General features: G+C 39.6%; 2 protein-coding genes across 2 annotated transcripts; one reads left to right on the forward strand and one right to left on the reverse strand.

Moving 5' to 3' along the window:
- Positions 1-61: 61 nt before the first annotated feature.
- Positions 62-10,134, reverse strand: psmd2 (proteasome 26S subunit ubiquitin receptor, non-ATPase 2). Its single transcript, XM_086034929.1, has 21 exons — positions 9,920-10,134; positions 9,458-9,514; positions 9,192-9,356; positions 8,700-8,821; positions 8,336-8,560; positions 8,082-8,240; positions 7,852-7,996; positions 7,547-7,607; positions 7,179-7,325; positions 6,988-7,094; positions 6,694-6,821; positions 6,407-6,494; positions 6,154-6,316; positions 4,696-4,797; positions 4,450-4,598; positions 4,296-4,379; positions 2,004-2,172; positions 1,320-1,414; positions 1,114-1,240; positions 881-999; positions 62-723 (listed from the first exon to the last, which is right to left on the reverse strand). Exons 1-21 carry the CDS (start codon positions 10,040-10,042, stop codon positions 541-543), a joined length of 2,718 nt encoding a protein of 905 aa, XP_085891055.1. The 5' UTR covers positions 10,043-10,134; the 3' UTR covers positions 62-540.
- Positions 10,135-10,567: 433 nt separating this feature from the next.
- prss59 (serine protease 59, putative) lies at positions 10,568-21,157 on the forward strand. Its single transcript, XM_086034930.1, has 9 exons — positions 10,568-10,831; positions 11,013-11,194; positions 12,670-12,902; positions 13,589-13,724; positions 14,681-14,795; positions 18,832-19,033; positions 19,884-19,974; positions 20,080-20,282; positions 20,911-21,157. The coding sequence occupies exons 1-9, from the start codon at positions 10,610-10,612 to the stop codon at positions 21,018-21,020; spliced, it is 1,494 nt and encodes a 497-aa protein (XP_085891056.1). The 5' UTR covers positions 10,568-10,609; the 3' UTR covers positions 21,021-21,157.
- The last annotated feature ends 668 nt before the right edge of the window (positions 21,158-21,825 follow it).

Consider the following 21,825-nt stretch of genomic DNA (forward strand, 5'->3'; position numbering starts at 1 on the left):
TAACATGCAGCCAACGAGTTGGCTTGGCCACCTTCAAAATAAAAGCTAACCCCCAAAAATATCCATTTAGTGTGAATCCTCATTTTATTTTTGAACAAATCTTATACAGAACTGTAACAAAAAGAAAGCAGACAAAAAACAACTGTTGAATGATTTCATTACAAATGGTAGCTGAGGATGTAAATAGTGAGGACAAAAACATCTGTTGCATTTAAAAGTCTGGGTGAATGTTCTGAGAACCGAAACATGGATTTTGAAGATGTTTCAATTGAAGCCAATCGCTGGTTCAGGGCAGATCTATGTTGAGCGGTTGAGGTCCAAGTGAACCTCACCCCATGTCACAGCAGTCCGATTAGCCAGGCCCCCAACCATCGATTTTTTTTAAGACAGTTGGGTCTGGCCACAAGCATCATACCATTGCTCTTTCCAGCAATGTAATAAAACAAGTACTAAAGATAGCAAAGAGCCATGGAGAGTCAATCTTGAAAACACAAGGAGGCTGGAGGAATGGGAAGGTGGGGGGGTGGTTGGGTTGATGGTCTAGGTTTCATAGTTGGGGTTCTTGCGAAGAATAACAAAGCCCTCCAGGATAGGGGTGACAGGTAAGTACTCCTCTGTGGCCAACTCCGCTCTCTCTCCATGTGCCAGCAAAACTGGTGTGGTGTGGGTCTGGAAACCTGTGATGGCTTTGGGTTTGCCTGCTTGGCCCACAACATCCACGGCCTGTGGAGATGATATAAAAGCTTCAAACATGTCATGCTTTGCGTGCAAATTTCCCCATTGCGGGACTAATAAAAGGCATCTTAATTAATGTTATTCAACCATGGCGACTTCCTTGATCATTCAGTCTTGACATCTGCCATATACTCAAAACCTTTACCTGACCAACTCTGACAGAAACGGGCAGCGGTCGAAGTTCCTCGTCAAAGGTGACGAGCATACGTGGCTGCATGGCTGCTACCAGGCCATACAGAATGTAGTGAGATTTCCCCAGGATTACTGCAAATCACACAGTCACATCCAGGTGGAATTTTATTGCAAAGAAATCACGGAAGAATGATTATGAATGGTGAAGCGTATTTGTGTGTGAGAGTTAAGGAAATAAGAACGCACTGTTTTTGACATCAAGGAAGGAGACGAGCACCGTGAGCAGCCCAGCCACAGCAACCTGACTCATCAGCTGCCTGTCGCTATGGTAGGGACAGAGTGTGAGTGTGCCCTTACCCAGGTGAGTCAGACCCTGTACATGCGCAAATAGGGCAAAGTCAATAATTTTTCACAGACAAGCACACAGGCTTCTTTGTGACGCCACCCCATACCTGGGCCAGTCGAACCATGAAGAGATTGTTGGGGTCTTTGGCGTGATACTGTGCCAGCTGCCGCAGCATTGCAGCCAAGCGGGCATTATTTGTTCCTGAAAAAAGTGGGGTGGGGGAAATAAGTAAGTTAGAAATAGGATGGATACTATGTAAAATTATTAGGGGTGCTCTGAACGATCGGGAACAGTCAATAACGCCACATGTAATCATTTCTATATATAACTTGACTTACAACAGCAATGCTCACTGGCAGTGTTGCTGAAGTTCTTTTTGTCCACGAACTAGTTCAAAGTAAATTTCACGTGTTTTTTATTGAACTTGTTTAGTTTATACAAAACAAACGAACTAAGTTCATTGTTTTAAAAACAAACGAACTAAGTTCATTGTTTTAAAAACAAACGAACTAAGTTCATTGTTTTAAAAACAAACGAACTAAGTTCATTGTTTTAAAAACAAACTAGTTCATAGTTACCATTATTTTTTGTTTTCAACAATACGTTACTAATACACAGTAACTATTTGTTGCTAAACAATAAAGACTTCCTGAGCGAGGTAACTGCCACAGCAATATTTAACTTGAATATTTTTAAATCAATGTGCATGTAATGGCTGGGTCCTATACATGGACAGTAAATTAGTCCTACATCCAACTTTATTAACAGTATTTAGTAGATCCAGACTCACCACTGCCCACCATGCCCATGGCGAAGATTGAGTTATGCGAGACCTCGGGGTCAGCATCGTGGGAAAACTTGCTGAGAGTGTCCAAGATGTTCAAACGAGGGTTGGACACAGAGATGAGAGCCAGAGCAAGAGGCACCGCTCTCCTCAGAGTGGGCTCACCATACCGAAGCTGTTTTTGAGAAATAGCACAACAAGGAAGCAGCATTTAGATCAAATACAGAGCTCCCACTGCAGCTTCAACCATTAAGACTACATCATCAAAGAGCATAAGCCATTTTCAACACTTTAGATTGGTCCAAAATTTGTACAACACCCACATGTAGGCCTGTCACGATAATTACTACATTAACTTATCGCTCGATGAGGAAAAAAACGGACACAATAGTATTTTCAGACTCGATAAATAGTCATTTGCATGCGTTTTTGTTTATATATATATATATATATATATGTCATCAATATTCACTCGCATTGGTTCGTCGCCTCTGTCAGTCAGCCTGTGAGCTGTGTGCATTTGGCACTCACACACACAAACTGTGGCCGAACGGCCTCTGAAACCTGTTTAAACAATTTGGCTCGCATGTGTCCAATTGGTTCTTCATAGGCACACGCAACTCTTTTTCTCATTTATTAATGAGCCGCAGCAGTGTATGTTAGCGCCAGAGCTGGGCACTTGACCCTTTTTTGCCAGTCCGGTCCGGCCACGACTCTCCACTCTTGGGTACCCTTCCGGCCTCGATCCTGCGCCCTTATTCATAAAACGTATAGCCCCGCCGACCCTGTTCTGCCCCCGCCCCCCCAAAAAAAATAGCGTCCGTGCATGACGCTGCCACGGGAGAGATGCTAACGGCAGGGGTTTATTAAAAGATCATTAGCTGGCTAATTTACTATTGAAACCCGCTGTGGACACGCTTCAAACATGCTGCGACCGTGCCACTAGTAGTTACCCAACTGCGTACTTACGTTCATTGCGACCCCCGGCGGGAACGTACACTAGTGTGCACTACACACAGTCTTCACGCAGGTGAGTGGCGGCCACTTGATTGCGAAGTAGAAACCTTTGTTTTGCAAGGCTTGCCTTCTACGAAGAAAAAGCTCTCCAATTTCGATGTGCGCGAATGAAGCAGCATTCTGGTTTCAAATTTCCCGCGGTGAAACGCCTGCGCACCTTATTCTTCGTCTCATTCTTCTTCTCCCCTCCATGGGCTCGGATTCTGCAAGTTACTTATTTAATTTCCACACTTCCTCTATACTCCTATTCTACGCCTTCAAAATAAAAGCATACCAGCCAACCATTACACAGCAGGTTTGCTGCTGCATATTTCCGAGGCGAAGAAGAGAGAGAGAGAGCGAGAGAGGTGAATTAGAGCAAGGTTCTTCAACTTGAAATTAAATTTGGCCGCCTCGTGACCACATCACACGCATGAGGGCCGATTAGTGGGCCGAACTAAAATCCTTACTCACTGAGGTTCGATTGTCCTTGTCCACATTGTGTGTTAACCCTCTCTAAACACACAATGTGTGTACCTCTACTCTCCAATCCAATGGTCAACTGTTCCATGCGATTTGGTGCACAATTAAGTGTTTTTTCTCATTAAACTCTGCAATCTATTTGTTTTCAGGAAGCAACCAGGTGACTTATCTGTCAAATATCGGGGATACGAACCAGACTCTTGCATTGTTCTGGTGGTCATGATTTATTTTGGTCGCAAACCTGCACCATTGTGTGCACCCTTGCCCATGCATCACAATAACAGTGGTGAGAAAATGGTGAAAGCCAAAAACAACTACCATATTTTCCGGACTATACGTCACTCCGGAGTACAAGTCGCCGACCATGTAGAATGTTTCCAAGTCTCCAAAAGTATTTTTGGATTCGGTCGTAATTATCTGTTCTCTCCTCCGCTCTCATGCGTGCGTGCGTGTGTGTGGCTGGCTGAGGACGCAAGACCATGCACTCCCAGGCACGGCGCCTTTTAAAGGAACAGTACACTATTTTGTATAGATGGATTGATAGACAGTCAAATTGTCCTTTTATCATACTATTTTAATTACTTATTTAACAAAATAGTAGATTTTAACCGTTTAAATTATTCATGCATTTTAATAGCTTTTAGGATTTATCTTTATGTTCTTTATGTGGGTTAAAATAACATGTGAAATGATATACAGGTAATATTGTGTTAATAATTTCACACATAAATCGTTCCAGAGTATAAGTCGCACCCCAGGCCAAACTATGGGGGAAAAAAACGCGACTTATAGTCCGGAAAATACAGTAGTATTTCTCACCAGATGTCCAAATGTCCGCAGTGCCATTTCAGAGCCAATCTCCTCCCCCATAGCAATGAGTGCAATACCAAGAACAGCTACTCCCTAGGATGAAAGAAAGTGATAATTCAGTGATTAAGCTTAGTAAGTAAATATGAAAAAGTTAACAATTTACCTGGTGGGAGCCCATGTCCGCTGTTTCTTTCTTATCTTTGTCTTTTTTATCCTTCTTGTCCTTGTCCTCCTCTTTTTCCTTCTCCTTGGCCTCATAGTGTTCACTGCAGATGTGGAGAAGCTGCTGCACCTTCAATACATTGCCAGAACCTAGAACAGGTGATGACATAAGAGAAGACTCCCTCAAGAAAAATGGATACTTGCTTGTGCAAACTGATGAAATCACTATTCATAGTTAAAAACTAACCTGCATAAGCACAGATATCGACTAGTGTGTTGGCAAAGCTGCGGAAGGGTTCAGGAACAACTTGGAGAGCTGCTAGAGTGGTCTCAATTGCTTCTCCTTTACCTATGATGAAATAATGATAGGGAGCGTAGGACAAGACATGAGAAAGAGAATAACACTATTTGAATAGACCAGCACAAATTTCTCTTCGAGTAGTAATGCACGACCTTTGTCAACAGCATTTTAAAAAATCCCAGTTAATGGAAAACTGCCAAATGATTGTCACCAGAAATACAATGAGAATAGTTTCATGGTGAAAGTTTTAATCATGCATGTGACTCTTTACTCTTGTACAAAAAACACAATCCCAATTACGAATTGATTTGTGTCATAAGACTGTCATAGGGCCTAAGACAAATACTTATCACTACAGAGCTCCAGATGTTTGACGTCAAGCATCTGACAATGCACTGCGCCAAATGTTAACAACGCCACTTTGGCAGTATAGAAAACGTGTTGCAACTTTGAGTAACCGGTGCCACACTTTTACAATGGTGGACAGCTTTTGTGCGACTGCTGCCACAACAAGAGGAGACAAAAGAAGGGGTAAGCATTCTACATAAAATAAAAGGGCCAAAAGCAAGATGGAGAAGTGGGATCCTCCTCATAGTGGTGGTTATCGCCTATGTAGCAATTACTTCATATCAGGGGAGTCAATCAATGAAGCAGTTAGTCCTGTAGCTGTAGCTTGATTGTATAGTTATTTACTATTAAATGATGGCGAAAGACGTGACCTGGCACTTGGCACACGGCGGCTGAATCAGCAGATGCTAACATACCTAATAATAATAGTGCAAGACCTGCGTGAAAAATTAGAGGCAAATAGTTTCGGTTTCGGTTATGCCATAAAAACTTTCATGTGTGCTGCTATGGTTTATAGATATTACAAAATTAAATTTAATAACTGGTCAACAGTAGCAGTACAAACAATACTTTTTACAGCACAAACGACAACAGCAGCAGCCAAATCAGTAGATGCTGACATACCTAATAACAGTGCAAGCACAACAAATCCGGATTGTACACAACTTGTAACCTTCCAAGCCTTTGTTTGATTGCAAGCACTCAGCTGTGTAGTGAGAAGGAAACTCGGCGAGATAATTGTAGATATCTGGGTGCTGCAGATCCAGCCGGAGTATTCTCCCTATCTGCCGTCGCGATAGTTGAAAAAAGCACTCCTGGCGCTTGATATATTAGTAATATCGAACCTGTCCAGCTTGCACAGGTTATCCCATTATAAGGTATGAATTCACTTGGGTGGAATGTTGAGGGGGAAAATGCTAGTTTTATCGCAGCTCTCTATTGTTAGTCAGATGCTGCGCTACTATACCGCCAATGTGGCTGTTTCAACAAATGCACACAGGAATAGTCATGCGACGTCCAGAGCTCTTTTCAAAAACAGTGATGATGGATTGCTACCCAAGTGGTTGAGTCCTAAGCCAAGAGGGAGCCAGCGAGCATATGTGTCTTTCAGCTCTTGTTCGTTCTTCTCCATGATGGTCTGCACGATGGTGGAGGTCACGTCACCATTGCACGACCCCACAGCGATCATACCACACGCCAATGCTGTCACTCCAACCACCTGGATGAAAAATAAACACAGAAAATTGAATCAATTTTTTTTCGTTTGCATATTTAAGCATGTGAAGAAAGATCAGCACATAAACCACACCTCCATGCTGGATTTTGAGTCTCCCATGACAGGCAGAAGCAGGGACAGGACATCTTCTCTATTAGAGCCAGCATAAGCTAGACCCAATCTATTAAAGGAAGATGGCGGTTATTGGTGAACATGTAAAGCTTTGTGTAAAAAAAAAAAAAAAAAAAAAAAAAAAAAGACACTTTGAAAAAGTGATTCAACGTTTACAACAGTACAAGAAGGTAATCAAAGTTGTAGGTCTAGATGCATAGAAAATTATCGACTGTTCAGCATTCACAGCGTTTGTTACTTGCGCTCACCCAAATATGGCACCTATCCTCATGGTATTACTGTTGTGGAGCACGTAATCTGATAGCAGAGCGAGGGCTGGGTCACATTCATTCCTCACACCCGAGTTTACAATGCCACAGGCAAGGAGAGCACCAGACTGTAAAAAGAGATGACAAAAGGTGAAGAAGAATTACGCAAGATGACCTCACGTGCTGCCATCACTAGGACAGAAAATAGAAAATGTTGTTTCGAGACTACTGATTGAGTTGACCCTTGAGTTAGTGACATGGAGTTGAAATAAAAAGATTCGATGTCAAATGTACCTTTATGTAGTCCTCAGATGAGTAAAGATATTTATCAATCTGTGTCAGGCCACCATCCACATCCCATAGCAAGATCATGCCGAGAGACGCTGCAGCGCTCAACATGCCTTGGAAATGGCAAATTACATTGATAGGATCAGAAATACAAGTATACAAAAAAAAGGTTTTTGTCATTAGTATATATTCAGTACCATGGTCCTTGTTCTTGTACAACCACTTGTTGCCATCATCTGTTAATAGTTTGTCCTGTCCAAATGCTGCATTAACAAAGCCATTCACAAAGGAAGAGGCCAGGTTCATGCGGGCCGAGTCCACCTGAGAGCCGCTACCTCCAAACCCTGTAAAAAAGAAAAACAATCATTCAGTTGATAGTGATATTACAGCACATTTATAAATACCAAGGAAAAGAAAACAAATTTCTTTGTCATTGTGCAAAATGTAAATAAATCTAATAGCAAGTCAAAGCACTTTGCTGGATTTGAACAATTAAATGAGGTGATTATCACAAAGCCAATGTCTGACTTCCCTTTTCACATGCAAGTGTATTTCCAAGGCTTACTATTATTTTCCAGGTGTGTTTTGTAGATGTCATCTGGGACTTTGGGTTCCATGATGTCCAACTGTGGAGGTCAGGAATAGTGTGTTACAAGATTTTGATTACCATAGTTCAAAAGTATGCTGACAGAACCAGTGCATCAAAACTATCCAAATCATGCTTTTACATTATGACCATAAAATACGATACGAAAATAAAATACAATTTCGATTGTAGGATGAGTTTGGAAGGTTTTGGAAGGTTTGACTCTGACATTAAAAGTCCACTTGTATATGATGTAATTCTGCATCACCCTATTGTTTTCCTACCTCCCTGGCCAAAGCCAAGAAATTGCTGTTGAGCTGCACATTGGACATGATCTCTGTCAAGTCCTCGTAATCTTCTACATCCTCATTAAGTTCCAAGAACATGCCATGGCGACCAAGCATGAAGGACATCTGCTTCTGAATAACTCTTCAAGGGAAAGTCAATTGAGTTAGTGAGCCTAAATGTAATGCCACAGAGCAGAGCTATTCATCATAAGCTTTAAAGTCCTTACATGTCTTTGCAGGAAGTGAAGATGTTTTCTACGAGCTCCACGTCATTGAGAATCAGGGCCAATCGAAGAGCCTCGGGATGACGGTTGAACTTCCGGAAGACCTTCAAGGCACAGCGCAGCAGTGCAGAGTTTTCTGGCTCCGGAACATAGCTCACGCAACTGCAACAGCGGTGAGCAAAGTGTCAAATGCTTTATAAGGACCTGATTAAACACACCAAAGCATGTGATTCTAACAAGTTATAATGTGAACATACCTTGTGAGGTAGAGGCAAACCTTGCCATAGGCATTCTCGTCAATGTAGTCCTCCAGCATGTCCAGCCTCTCAATTTCCATCAGCAGGTCACAAGCCTCATGCTCAGCATTGTGTGTCATGTTGTAAGGTACAATTTCTTTCACCAGCTTCATCAATGTCTCCTGCTGGGTCTTATCATTCTCCTCCACCTCCTGCCACTCTTTAGCCACCTCACCAGCCAGGTGCCTGTGAAATAATGACAGAGGGTGATACACTTATTTGTTTGCTTTATTATCGTCATCTAAAAGCCAACTTGAAAAATGACTTCTGTGAAACAATTATTGCTCCAGTCATTTTGAGATTATATTTTGTCAGCATGATTTACCTAACATATTCATGTCCCCAGGAAGCCAGCTCTTCCTGGGAGCCCAGCAGGCGATACTTGAGACACTCCCTCTCCCCACTCATAGTCATTGCCAGCACTGATACCACATCTGCACAAAAATGCTGCAAAGACAATAGTGAGAGCAATTTCAAATACATTCCATTGGGCCAGTTAAGCCTACATTAAAGTTTCCCCTTCCCAGAATGTTGTCAGTTGGTTGATACACAAAGATATTTCAAATCTAAAAAAGAGGCATTTTTTGTTGTTGTTTTTCTAAACTGCGACAGACCCAACATATAAAGATAGAAAATCAGGCATTTAACAGTTTTGGTCATATTGTCTGTGGTCTGCTTCGATAATCAACAGACCACCAGCCTACAGGCCTGTCTTCGTTTGTACACAGCCAGCCTGAGGACTATCAGAACTCTGTAGGTACATTGATTTGATAGGTCTGTGTATTTCTCTCGTGTGTAAGGTAAATCAATGCCATACCTTGTTTTCCCCAGGGCCCATGCCTTCATAAATCTCTTTAAGCTTGCCATAATGTGGGCGCAAAAATTTTAGAGGCTTGGGAACTGATGTCATGGAAGTGGTTGAAGAGCGAATCAGTCTGCGCAGCTCTTCCAATGCAGGACGGTACAACGCTGTGTTCTTTTCCTGCAAATGAGTGAATAAAGATTAGGGTCACTTCGGTCAAGTCAAGCGTTATTCTCAAATGTACTGTAAAAATTCATATGGTTAAATAAATTAATACTCACGCTCAGTCTCTCCACCATCATCTCCAAATCCTCTTGTAACTGCTTATCTTCCTCAGACTAAACAAATAAATAAGACAATGACAGAACTGATGGAAATGTCGTAAGTCAATAAACATGTTTTGTATTTTTAATCATAAATGGCACAAACATCGTAAAAAGCCATCCCTATGCAAGTTGGCCGTTAGCACAATATGCTAAAATTAGCTTCTAGGCTAACTAGTGTCGGCGATAGAAGTTAAATCGCGGAATTTGTCTGCGCGACTATAAAGCGCCCACAATAAACTTAAATATCAAACTTTAAAGCCTAACAAATAATAATAACACACGTGTTATTTATGCACGTGTACTTGAAATGACAGTCAATGTGGCCTGCTCAACCATGTTGTCAAAGTGGCAGTGACAAGGCAAAATAAGCCGGCTAGATCCAGCAGCTTGAATCATCAAGCATTAAGCAGTAGTCACCAATTCCTGCTCCTCTTTCTTCTCTTTATCCTTCCCCGAAGGTTGTGAGTCCTTTTCCTTGTTCTTTTCATTCTCATGAGATTTTTCGGCCTGCTTCTTCTCTTTGTTTTTGGAGTCCTCCATGGTTGCAAGCTTCAAAAATCTTTTGCCGATAGCAAAATCAACCAGGGGAAACCGGAAGCGTTTCTTTTTCTTTGCAGCACAGAAATTCTAGAAGTATTTTCTTTACTGCCCCTACTGGCAGGGGATATGACTACTGCTTCCCGTGTATACTTCAAGTGCCGCAGTAATATACTGTAACAGCTTTAACGTTAAAATTTCGAAAGATGTCCGTTCATGAAAATAAATGACACTATTTACCTGTCAGACTAAAGCACTGTTTACAGTTAAACCCCCCACATATTTCCTAGGTTTAGTTTAAAAGCACCTGCCTGTTACGTATAAACGATAGTTTGGTTTGGTTGCATCGTAATGTTTACAGTCAAATGTTTGTACGTTGTTCAATTTAATTTTGTGAATGTTGGTAGTTTTAAGATGTTGGTCGAATAAGACTAACGACATAGATGACTGCACCACCTTTAAACTAATCTAATGTCTAATTTGTCGTATTTATAAATTTCGTATCTTCCGACGTTCGTCGAGTGTCTTGAAGTTGCAAAAGAGGTCATATGACCGCTTTATGTTAGTCACATGCACAGTGTTCCTGTTTATGTCAACATGGTTTTACCGACCTATGTATTAATTGTTTGTAAATTGACTTTTCTGTTTGTTCTCTTTGTGGTTGGAGAGGGACGACTCAAGGGTTTTGGTAGTTTTTATGAATGGCAGAGACCCAGACATGTGTCCGACGATCAATGGTTCATACAGAAACTAGATCACTTCAATGGAGCAGACGGCAGAGTTTGGAAGCAGGTATATTTGAATGTCGTTCCTATATGTTGCCCCATCAGGTGACATTCCCACGTAGATTTTACAGTTGTAGTAAATTAAATGATTGTGAAAAATGGATTGTGAAGTCTACAGATGCAAAGTAGAAAGTACAATTTCACTTCAGAAAACTTTCTCATGACCCCATTTCCCTTTGCTATCTCAGAGATACTTTGTGAATGATGCCTTCCACAAGCCGGATGGGCCTGTGTTTCTTATGATCGGTGGAGAGGGTCCAGCCAATCCAGCATGGATGCAACATGGTACCTGGCTCACATATGCAGAGAAACTGGGAGCCATTTGCTTCATGTTAGAGCATCGTTTCTATGGAAAAAGTCACCCAACAGCGTATGTGTTATTATCATTTTTCATGAATGAATGAATAAAACTTTTATTTACAGTGCAATGCTCAAAATAATATAACTTTTTTGAAGGTTAATCCCAGGGACCTAAAGCAAGGGTTTTTGTAAAAAATAAAAATATGACAGTATAAAATGAACAATTGGTTTCCTTATTTCTTAAATTCACATTGCGAATAGCAGCAAACTGTATTTTCTTATATAGAATAATTTTCAGTGGGGGAATTTTAAACACAAATTTACAAAATTTCTGTTCAAAATGTGTATTCTGAATGGGTTGTATGTACTTTTGCAAAGATAAATTTATTTTAAAAAGGACAGGATCTGCTGTAGTATAATTTTGAGAACAGTTGTCTCAAAACAAAACCCTCAGGACTCTAATTTGAATACTAACAAATAGCATTCATGATATTATGAGTATTCAATATACTATATTATATACAGTACTTTTAATTTTCTTAGCCACTCCTCCCGGCTGACGTATGCCGCCACGTAACGTAACGCCATAAACGGCGCAATGCCAGTTTCCCGTCCTGGTTAGCTCTATATATAGCATTATTGTGTGTGTAATTGTAATTTACTCTCCGGACACTTATTAAATTGCCTGCTATTTTGCTGTTCAAAGTTGAATACACTCCACTTAAACATGGTTCCGGCCAGACTTCTGTGAAACGTGGACTCGATCACCCAAGCACTTTATTCCAGTGTTTCACAATTACATAGCTCAGTAATTAGGTTGGCTTCTTCATCTTCTGTTAATTACTAGTACTCGTCATCCCTTTGTGCGAACAATAATTGTACATGGTGTTGCTTATTCGCTGCCATGTATGCTATGATTACTAATTTAGGAGTGACTCCGCTCCATGTTTCGCTGCACTAGTAGCCAGCAGAAGCTCGTTGCTAGCTAGCTAGCTGGTGTGTCGTAAGTAGCACCCACTAGTAGGTAACATAAGCGCCTTGCCGCACGCTAACATGTGTGCGTCCAGCCCAGCAAAACTTTTCATGACTTGATTTTAATTATGTGTTTTAATAAGGCATAAACTGCTTAATTTGATTTGCAAATTACAATCGGGAACATCTTATTTCTGTAGGCATAAAAAGCAGGATTGAAGAGGATATGATATTCAGTCATCATAAATAGGCTGAGTTGTAACAATTCCTGTTTTCATTATTCATCTTTCAAATTGACAGTGTTAAACACATTATTGTGCCACCATCTAGTGGTTGACAGTGGAGTTATACCTACAATAAATTAGAGGCAGAACAATTTAGAGTTACAAACTGTTAAAAAAAAAAAGCATGCAAAATATCGGGACTGCGAACCCGGAACACACGATGAAGGGAGGATGACTGTACTGATCCAAATACCCATGAATTCCAATTAGGACAGCCCATGTCTTACTTATTTTACTTACATCTTACTAACTGATGCATGTTGAAAATGGTAGTGATCTTTCCATTTAGGGACCTGAGCACGGAGAACCTTCGGTTCCTCAGTAGCCGTCAGGCTTTGGCTGACCTGGCCCACTTTCGGACTGTAATGGCTGAGACTCAAGGACTGGCCAACAGGAAGTGGGTGGCCTTCGGGGGGTCGTACCCGGGTTCTTTAGCAGCGTGGTTCAGGCTGAAGTATCCTCATCTGGTGCATGCCTCTGCGGCCACCAGTGCACCAATTCACGCCACTGTCAACTTTCCAGGTATGATGCAACATTGCATTGTATTACAATATACAAAAAATATACACAATCTGAAGACGAATACATTTTATGTTAACTTAGACTTGTATTTTCTGTTGTACCATATACACACAACAATGTTTATTCAAATGTATAAAATTGCAGCCAATGAGGTCGAAGACATGTAGGGGATTTGAAATGTCTATGCAATTTTGAAGAGTTTCTCACATTTGAAATGCTTTCTCACTGATTTCAAGAACATGTCAGAGACAAAGTACACATTGATAGTATACATTGTGAACATGTCTTGTCTCTTTTCCAACTCTGTCAACAGTACCAAAAGTATTTTTTGTTTGCCAAAACAACTCTGCAGCCAGTCAGAATTGTTACCACAGATACAACCTACCAAATATTATAACATTCAAGGGGTTCTTTTCTGAATTGCAGATTTTTAATTCTAAAATAATTGTATTCTCTCTGATTAAAAAAAACAAAACCCTGATCATTTTATTTTCAACCTTTTATATTTATCCCAATTCATACTTCATCTGTGTGGATCTTTGGATTAATTACTCCTTTTGTTGTTTGACTTAGAAATTACTATGATCCTTTGCATTTCATTTTAGTTTTGGTATGTTATTATGAATTTTTTTTAGTGAGGTCTATTGTTTAACTGCCACCTCTGTCTGTCTCCGTGTTTTCACCAGAGTACTTGGAGGTTGTGGGACGTTCACTGGCTTCAGAGAACTTTGATTGTCCTCTACTGGTAAAAAAGGCTTCAGATATCCTAATAGAGAAACTCAGTGACCCTGCAACCTATGACAACATCACCAAAGACTTCAAGTATAGTGCTTACACTCTTTGTACTTTACACTTTCTTTCTGGTTACCTCTGTCTGTCTTTTTAAGATGAGACAGCTTGAATGGTGTATATCATCTTACATAAAATCATGAATAGTTTCATCTCTTCAAAGAAACGGATTTAAGTTCACAAATATCGTCTATTTCATCCATATTTTTAGTGCATTTTCATCACACGCAAGCATGTTCATTAGGTACGCCTGTACAATCTAATGGCATACAATACCTGTATAAAAAAAGCCTTTACAAAGGCAATAATACTCAATTTGAAATGACACAATCCATTTAATAGTAGCTTTTATTAAAATTCAATCAATTGTGTTATCTGATTGCAGCCAAATACTGTAATGCAAATGTTTGCCGAATTGCATCAAGACATGATTAATCAACAATCAGTTGCACACAGATATAATTCCGGACCATCAATTAAACAATTCTTATGTTTTCCCAGAAGTGAGTGTATTTAGCATGAGACATGAAAAGCCTTAATTGTTGCCTGTCTGTGGTTGTATTTTGTATTTTGGTGCAGTATTTGTTGTTATTAAGTTGTTACTGTGACTCTTGAGCAGTGATGACTGCCATTAATGGCTTTTAAAGTCTAACTGAAATAATACTGAAACCCTGTCTTTATTTCAGTGCTGTCTTGACCACATTGAGCATCGTAAAATTTGTGTTAGCTTGTTGTAGATTCTTTTGACTGTCAAAGCTGACATCTTCTTATTTGAATACTAGTCAGCAGCTTCCAAACCATAACATATCAGAGAGCAGCATGCTATTTTTAGTATGATAGTAGTTCATGCATGTTTTGTTGTCATGCCAGTGTATCTTTTTGTCTAATTGACTCTATTAGTTAGTGGGGAAACTCCAAATATTTGTAGTTCCTCTAACCATGTCCTTGTTTTTACTCTCTTTCCTCTCTCCACCTTTTTTTCCATACAGCTTGTGTTCCAAACTAGAGATTCAGACAGAGACAGACTCTGCCTACTTCCTGGAAATGCTTGCTGGCAACTTCATGGATGTGGTCCAGTATAATGAAGACAACAGGGGGTTTGAGGTAGGCAATAATAGACTCATTGTATTTAAGGCCAAAATAGTGTCTGTATCAAAAATATTGTTCTCATAAACTCAGGGGAACTTCCAAGGAACAGATGTTCAATTAAAAAAAGAGTATTCAAAATTTGTTCTGCAGAGTTTTTGTATTTGAATAGAAAAACACATTTTTTTCTCACTTTTTACATAATTGGCAACCCAATAAAAATGTTCCTGCAGTTACTGGTTAAATTAGCATTTCATAAAGTGTTAAATGGTAATGTTCACAGTGGTAAAAAAAAAAAAAAAAGTGTTACAGTGCAGCACAGAAGCTACCTGGCAACCACTGCAGACAAGAAGTCTATATAGCCTTCATTGAGACAGTTTCAGTATGATCAACTTGCTGACACTAGATTTAAATTTCTTATCAAGCTATTATGTTAGTTTTTAAGATAAGGTCGGCGATTGAGTAGCTGAAGGGCTCGTTTTGAATACGCACACGCGCACACACACGTTTTTTAAATAATGGATTATATGATGTACTATTATTCTATCATTTTCGCGTCAAAGTATTTGATTTTAGCATCATCTACACCTGTTGTATTTTTCTTAGCTTGTATGAGACAATAATCCACTGTATTTTCTTAATGACTAATAGCCACCGTCCCTGAAAAAAATAACACATCATGCATTAACTGCGTGTGAGATTTACTCACTTTTTGGTCTGGATGTGCCAGTTTTGTTTTGGTTGAGTGGACAACAGCTATGAAGCAGTTTAAGCAGTAAATAGAAATCTAATCTAGCAGCGCCTTTACAAGGGTCTCCAAGGTTGGGTGCATCTGTGTGCCTTGTGGTGGTTTGGCTCAAGTACTTGTGTAAGACGGTTGCCCCAATTCTAGGTTTCATTTTTGATCACTGTTCTGCTATAGTGCTGTCAAAACATTTTTCAGTAATATACTGAATCCCCATTTAGACCTAAACCGTGATACATGTGTCAGAAGAGTGCAGATGTCTTGGGCAGAGTTAAGAAGATACAACTGGGGGAGCATGTTTGGTTCAACTTTAAATGTTGGAGTAGTAAAAATAATTTAAATATAATACTCACATGAAACATGGTGTGTAATTTGTATTTTTTGTTTTGAAAGTAAAAAATGATGATTTACTCTGAAGAGAACAATCAAATTGGATCAAGAAACAAATTTCAGTGACTTACCCAAAGGTCCTGTGAGTTCAATGTGATGACGTCGCTCATACATGGAATTCATTAAAAAAAAGTACTATAAAATAAGCCGAGCCACCTACCTCAAGGTTGCACGGCAAAGACCATATAGAAAACATATGGCCTTTTAAGGCACTATTAAGAAAATAAATATTTAATAAAAAATATATTTTTACCATATTGAGTACTGACTCAAAAGCCATGCTGAACTACTAAGTTCCCAAACTGTAGAGCCATATTGTGTACAAAACATGACATTGATGATATCGTGATGACTGCAAAAAGAAAAGAATAATTGCAAAGGAAACAAAAATAAGTGTTTCTCAAAATGCAGTCACCCATTGTCAGTATGGACCTTGCTCTGTGCACTTGACCACAGTCCCACTAGAACATTGATGATATCAAATGGCCTTCCACAGAATCCACAAAGCCTTCCCGCAAAGTTTGGAAACAATTGTCCAACATGTCTCGTTATTCAAATGAATTAGGATTCAGGGGAATTAGCCCAACGCCCAACCTCTAATTGATTAAATAGTGTGACCTATTTTTTTCATTGGGTATATTTATAATTCTTTTGCACATATAGTGTTGCATCTTTCTTATTATACAAAATGTCTGTGGCCTTTTCTTCGGCCTCTCCATAATGATTTTGTTCCCATTCCCATTTAGTCCGCATTTCTTTTTTTTTTCGGTCCTTTCCTATTTCAGTGCACTTTGGTGGCTATAGAGGACGTGAATCAGATTGCAAATGCTGTGTGAAAAGTAACAAAAGACTCTTGAGTGTCTAGATTCCTGTCCCCTAAAGTTAAACAGACCCCTTAAAGGAAGTGAAAGGATCCGTTGGCCACTAAGACTCTAATACTAGCAGAGAAACGTGGCCAGCAACTGCCTCAGCGACAAAAGGTCCTGAGCAAACCCACAGGGATGTACTGTAGGTACAAACAAAAGTCAGATTTAACCAGAGGAGTTGTATTAGTTGCTTTCCTGACTGCTAGTAATGAGTGGGGTGACTTTAAGAAGTACTACAGATTATCCATAACCCAGTATGGAAGAGAGATGCAGATGGGGATTTTAACCTCATTTTAGTATGCAAAAAATGCTGAGACCATTGTCAAGTGTTAACCGGTACTTGCAAATGCAAATTGGTCACTGTACGCAGGTAGCGAACTTAGGAAATGGCCACAGCTATCTCATTGAAATGAGATATACACTATAGTATATGAATATTTCTATTTTAAAATGTAGATATTTACACTCATACACATACGTGTGTGTATAAATACATACAAACACAAATATATACTGTGTACAATATATGTGTATATATGTGTGTATATATATATATATATATATATATATATATATATATATATATATATATATATATATATATATATATATATATACACACACACACACACACGTGTACAAATGCAAAACAAAAGAGCATATGAAAAGAAAAGGTTTCCCATGCTTTGTTTGTATGTATCAGGTTCATCAATTAGACATTTCATAACAACACCAATGAAGAGGAGAGACACTCAATTCTTTGTTACCATCTTAGGAGGAGAACGAAGAGAAAGCACAATTTCTGCTATGCACAGTCCACACAGCAATGCTCCTCTCTAAATTCTAAACCATCTCTACGTTCCCTCTCTTTTTATTGGTTTTCAGGGTCCCTGCTTACATGGGTGTTTCCAACCTAAGGGGTAGGGGATTCATGCAAGCCGTTGGAAACATGTGAACTTGTTTCTCTATGTGTGTGCATGTGGGTGAGAGATTACTGTGCACATATGTCTGAACACGCCAGAGCGTTACAATACAAAAACATTCAGTTACATCAACAACTTTCTAGATCAGGGGTGGCCAAATCCGGTCCTCAAGAGCCACAATCCAGCCTGTTTTAGGTTTATCCATTTATTTCAAATGATCAGCTCATCAGTAAGATTTGCAAAAGCCTGATAATGAGCCTGATGATTTGAATCAGGTGTGTTGCCGTAGGGATAAACCTAAAACAGGCTGGATTGTGGCTCTTGAGGACCGGACTTGGCCACCCCTGTTCTAGATTACCGGTATATCATTGACGTTAACGAAACGTATTGATGGATAACGAAAGTCGAGGCTCCCGTCTTGCTTCTTCTTTTCACACTTTCTCCCCGGATGATTATCATAAAAAATAGACATGAAAACAGAAGCATTTTCTTCATTGCAAGTACATACAAGAGCGGAAGCAATTTCTTCATTGCAGGCCAATATCAAACATCCATCCATTCATCCATCCATCCATCCATTATCTATACCGCTTATCCTCACTTCACACATGTATATTGTAATCTAATAATACTAGTGCCCTAATTTAAAACTATATGTGCATGTTACTAAATCACTTAACGCTATAGGAATATGATGTAATCAAATCACTCAGTACTATATGTTTGTTCAATCTTAGCATAATAGACAAATGTGTGATAACTATTTGATAATTATTCTTTAAATATGTTATCCAGAAGAGCAAATGAGACACCCTGGACTGGTTGCCAGAATAGATGCATGGCTCATAGACAAACCATTGACCTTGTCACTCATAGATACGGGTAATGTAGAGTCCACAAGTAGCCCAAGAAGCGTGTTTTGGGGATTTGGAAGGAACCCGCAATACACTGAGAAAAACTATGCAAACACGGGGACAATCTGGAAAGTTCACACAAATGTTCCAACGAAGATTCAAACCCTGATCTCCTGACTGTGAGCTAGACATGATAACCACTATGCAAATGATGACATTAAGGAAAGCTTACCGCCAAAAGATTTCACCTTTGACTTGTTGTTTTGTTTCTTCTAGGGTGTAGTGGGCACCAACGTCACAATCAAGGTGCTCTGTGGGCTGATGGCGGACACATCACTTGGTGACCCGTATGCCCGATATACTGCTGTGGCCCGCCTCATGATGGACACCTTTTCAATGAAATGTCTGGATGTCAGCTTCAACAACAATCTGAGAGACATGACTAATACATCCTGGGATGGGCCGGCCGCAGGGGGAGGTGAGAATGACTCTGTCCCATAGGGAAAAGTATTTTCATGTCTGTAAATGTAGGTTTTCTCTTTTGGTTTGGTACGTTCATAATGAAACCTGTAATTTTTCTGCTGCTGCATAAACAATTTCAATTGACCTTTTATAGTGTTTTTGGCTATTAGGTCAGGTGGCATGTTTTTGTCGATGGCAGAGTATTAGTGACACATGGAAAAAATGATGTCATGCTGAAACATTCCGAAGCCCAAAAGGCAGAAACGATGACTGAAATGCCAGCCTGAGGAGACTAAAAAATAAGAGTTTAGAGCTGGTTTAGAAAGATGAAGTATAGGGTCATGGTCAATCGTTAAAATGTTTTCACCTTGTAACTGTGCTGTATTTTTACCCACTCAGAAACCATTTCATGCCCATCATTTACTGTTTAGCTACAGCTGCTTGATTTTTATCCGTCTCATAAACGGAGAGTGTGAAAATGAGCAAAGACAGAGCGGAAAGAGGGGTATTTTTGTGTTTACTGCAGCAAATCAAAAAGCCTTTCTTCTTTTTACATTGGAACCAGGCACATTGTCACCGGGCAGTTGTTCTGGTTCCCAGCCTCACTTTCATGAGTGGGAGGGCTGGGATCATCACAACAGGAAGTGGTCTCTTGAAAAAACATTTATCTTCATAAAGGACTAGACCCACTTACGTACAACTAGTTTCCTCTTGAGGTCTAAAAACCTCAATGTCACTACTTGTGTGGAAATAACTATTTGTTTTGACTCGTGTTTTGTATGAGCTACTCAGCTATGTTGTCTGTGCTTTTGCTCCCATCAATCAAGTCAATGTGGTAGCTGTGAGTAAACTGTGTGTGTCACCAGGGAGACAGTGGGTCTACCAAACCTGCACTGAATTTGGATTTTATCAAAGCACTGACTCCCCCAACCAGCCGTTTGCTGGCTTCCCCCTGGAGTGAGTAAACACAACATTTAAAAGCCTGTTCAGTTGATTATTATTATATTATTATTAATATTAAATATGATTACTTTTCCGATTCTTATTTAAATTGCCATCAAGGTATCATGTGAAACAGTGTGCAGACTTCTACAATATCACCGCTGAGGAGCTTGCGGAGGCTGTGGCAGAGACCAATGAGTATTATGGCAGCTATGATATCCACTCGGCCAGAATAGTTTTCCCTAATGGGTCTGTTGATCCCTGGCATGCACTGGGCATCACTCAAGACATCAGGGCTGACCTTCCGGCTGTTTTCATCAAAGGTGAGTAAGAGCATGAGGCCATGAAAAACCCCACCAAATGGTAAAGATGTGGTTTGGTTAGTTTGGGTTCAGTCAGGTACTTAAGTCATCCCAAAAAAAATTCTATTATCCACTCACAGCAATGGTATTGACAGATTACTATTTCCAATATTGAAGTTAATACAGTATAATATCAATAAACAACTTAGTTATTAGCTTGAAAAACATCTCTAATTGTAACGCTTCAACAAAGGACGCCTGCCATCAGATGTATGCTTGTTTATATATGCCCTCCAATTGCTTATACTGTATGTGCCCTCCAATTGCATGAGGATCAATATTGGGTGTACTCCGCCTCTTGTACCAAAGTCAGATTGGATAGGCTCCAATGAGGACATGGAGTTTAGAAAATGGATGGAGGTGGCATTTAGATAATTTAAATGAGCATTGGGTCTTATTTAATCAAATTATTTTGTGTCTTTTAATAGCATTGAGTCATACTAGTTTATTGATGATTTGTCTGTGGTATCATAACTTCACTTGTTAAAATAAAACAAGATTTTTTTTTATTTTTTTTTTTACCACTGTTAGATATTGTCTTAATGTTTACTGCCACTGTCATGTCCCTTACTGTCTTTATGTAATTCAGGAACCGCCCACTGTGCCAACATGTACCCTGCCAGCTCAAATGATTCCCTCCAGCTAACACTTGCCAGAGATCAAATCTTCTTACATCTGCAACAGTGGTTGAAGCAATAAATGCTGCCATCTTCAATCGCCTGTGCACTGATGACACTGCTTGAAAAAATGTTTTGTGATCAAAGTTCTTTTTTTTTAATTAATGGAAGTGTAAGACAACATTGAGCTGATGATTAAAGATATTTTTATGAACTGTACACATTCTGTACACTTTCATGTCTGCAATCCTTCAAATATGTTACTGTGTTATTGTTGCACTTGGCATTAGTGTTGCTTTTTCTGATAAATTTATAGGTCCTAATTACTATTGAATATGTCCCACGTAGGGATAAACATGTGTAACTACTCACAGCAGAGGAATTGCTTTGTAAGTGGTAATGATGCAGACTTTCTATCAATGTGAGTTTAATATTATTTGTCAATTTATTTATTTGTCATGTTTGCAATAGTCAAAAGGTTGCGGTTGACTAAGCACACTCATATTTCTACCCTTATTAAGCTTAACATGTGTTTTGGGAGTTTTGGGGAAGCAGGAGGACTCTAAAAGAAAAAACAAACAAACAAAAGCATAAGGAGAACCATTAAGTGCAACATTTCTAGTACCGTAAAAGCTTCTGAAAGACTAAGCTTTCTGTTACCTGTGCAGATTTGGTTGCACAAGTTCAATCTTGTTGGAAGATCTTGAAACTGAATGTTCTCTTTGGAAGACACGGGGGCATGATGATATCTCCACAGTCACACAACTACTTCTAGAAAACGTGGGATTTACACAGTATGTTGCAAGTTTGTCATTCAAGCTCACAGCTGTTTTCACTCAATATGCCCTTGAAACGCACACTCACTGACAAAAAATAACATAACCACT

Source organism: Filicampus tigris, chromosome 7, assembly GCF_054856515.1.
Source record: "Filicampus tigris isolate MCC_2025a chromosome 7, RoL_Ftig_1.0, whole genome shotgun sequence".
NCBI lineage: Eukaryota > Metazoa > Chordata > Actinopteri > Syngnathiformes > Syngnathidae > Filicampus > Filicampus tigris.

Excerpts from the sequence above, each read along its gene's own strand:
- prss59 (XM_086034930.1), top strand. The coding sequence starts at position 10,610 with ATGCACAGTGTTCCTGTTTATGTCAACATGGTTTTACCGACCTATGTA. Across the intron at positions 14,796-18,831 it reads AAGACAACAGGGGGTTTGAG|GGTGTAGTGGGCACCAACGT; the intron begins GTAGGCAATAAT and ends TGTTTCTTCTAG. Across the intron at positions 19,975-20,079 it reads TTTGCTGGCTTCCCCCTGGA|GTATCATGTGAAACAGTGTG; the intron begins GTGAGTAAACAC and ends ATTGCCATCAAG.
- psmd2 (XM_086034929.1), bottom strand. The coding sequence starts at position 10,042 with ATGGAGGACTCCAAAAACAAAGAGAAGAAGCAGGCCGAAAAATCTCAT. Across the intron at positions 8,822-9,191 it reads TGGGCCCTGGGGAAAACAAG|CATTTTTGTGCAGATGTGGT; the intron begins GTATGGCATTGA and ends TTGTCTTTGCAG. Across the intron at positions 1,000-1,113 it reads CTTCCTTGATGTCAAAAACA|TAATCCTGGGGAAATCTCAC; the intron begins GTGCGTTCTTAT and ends TGTGATTTGCAG.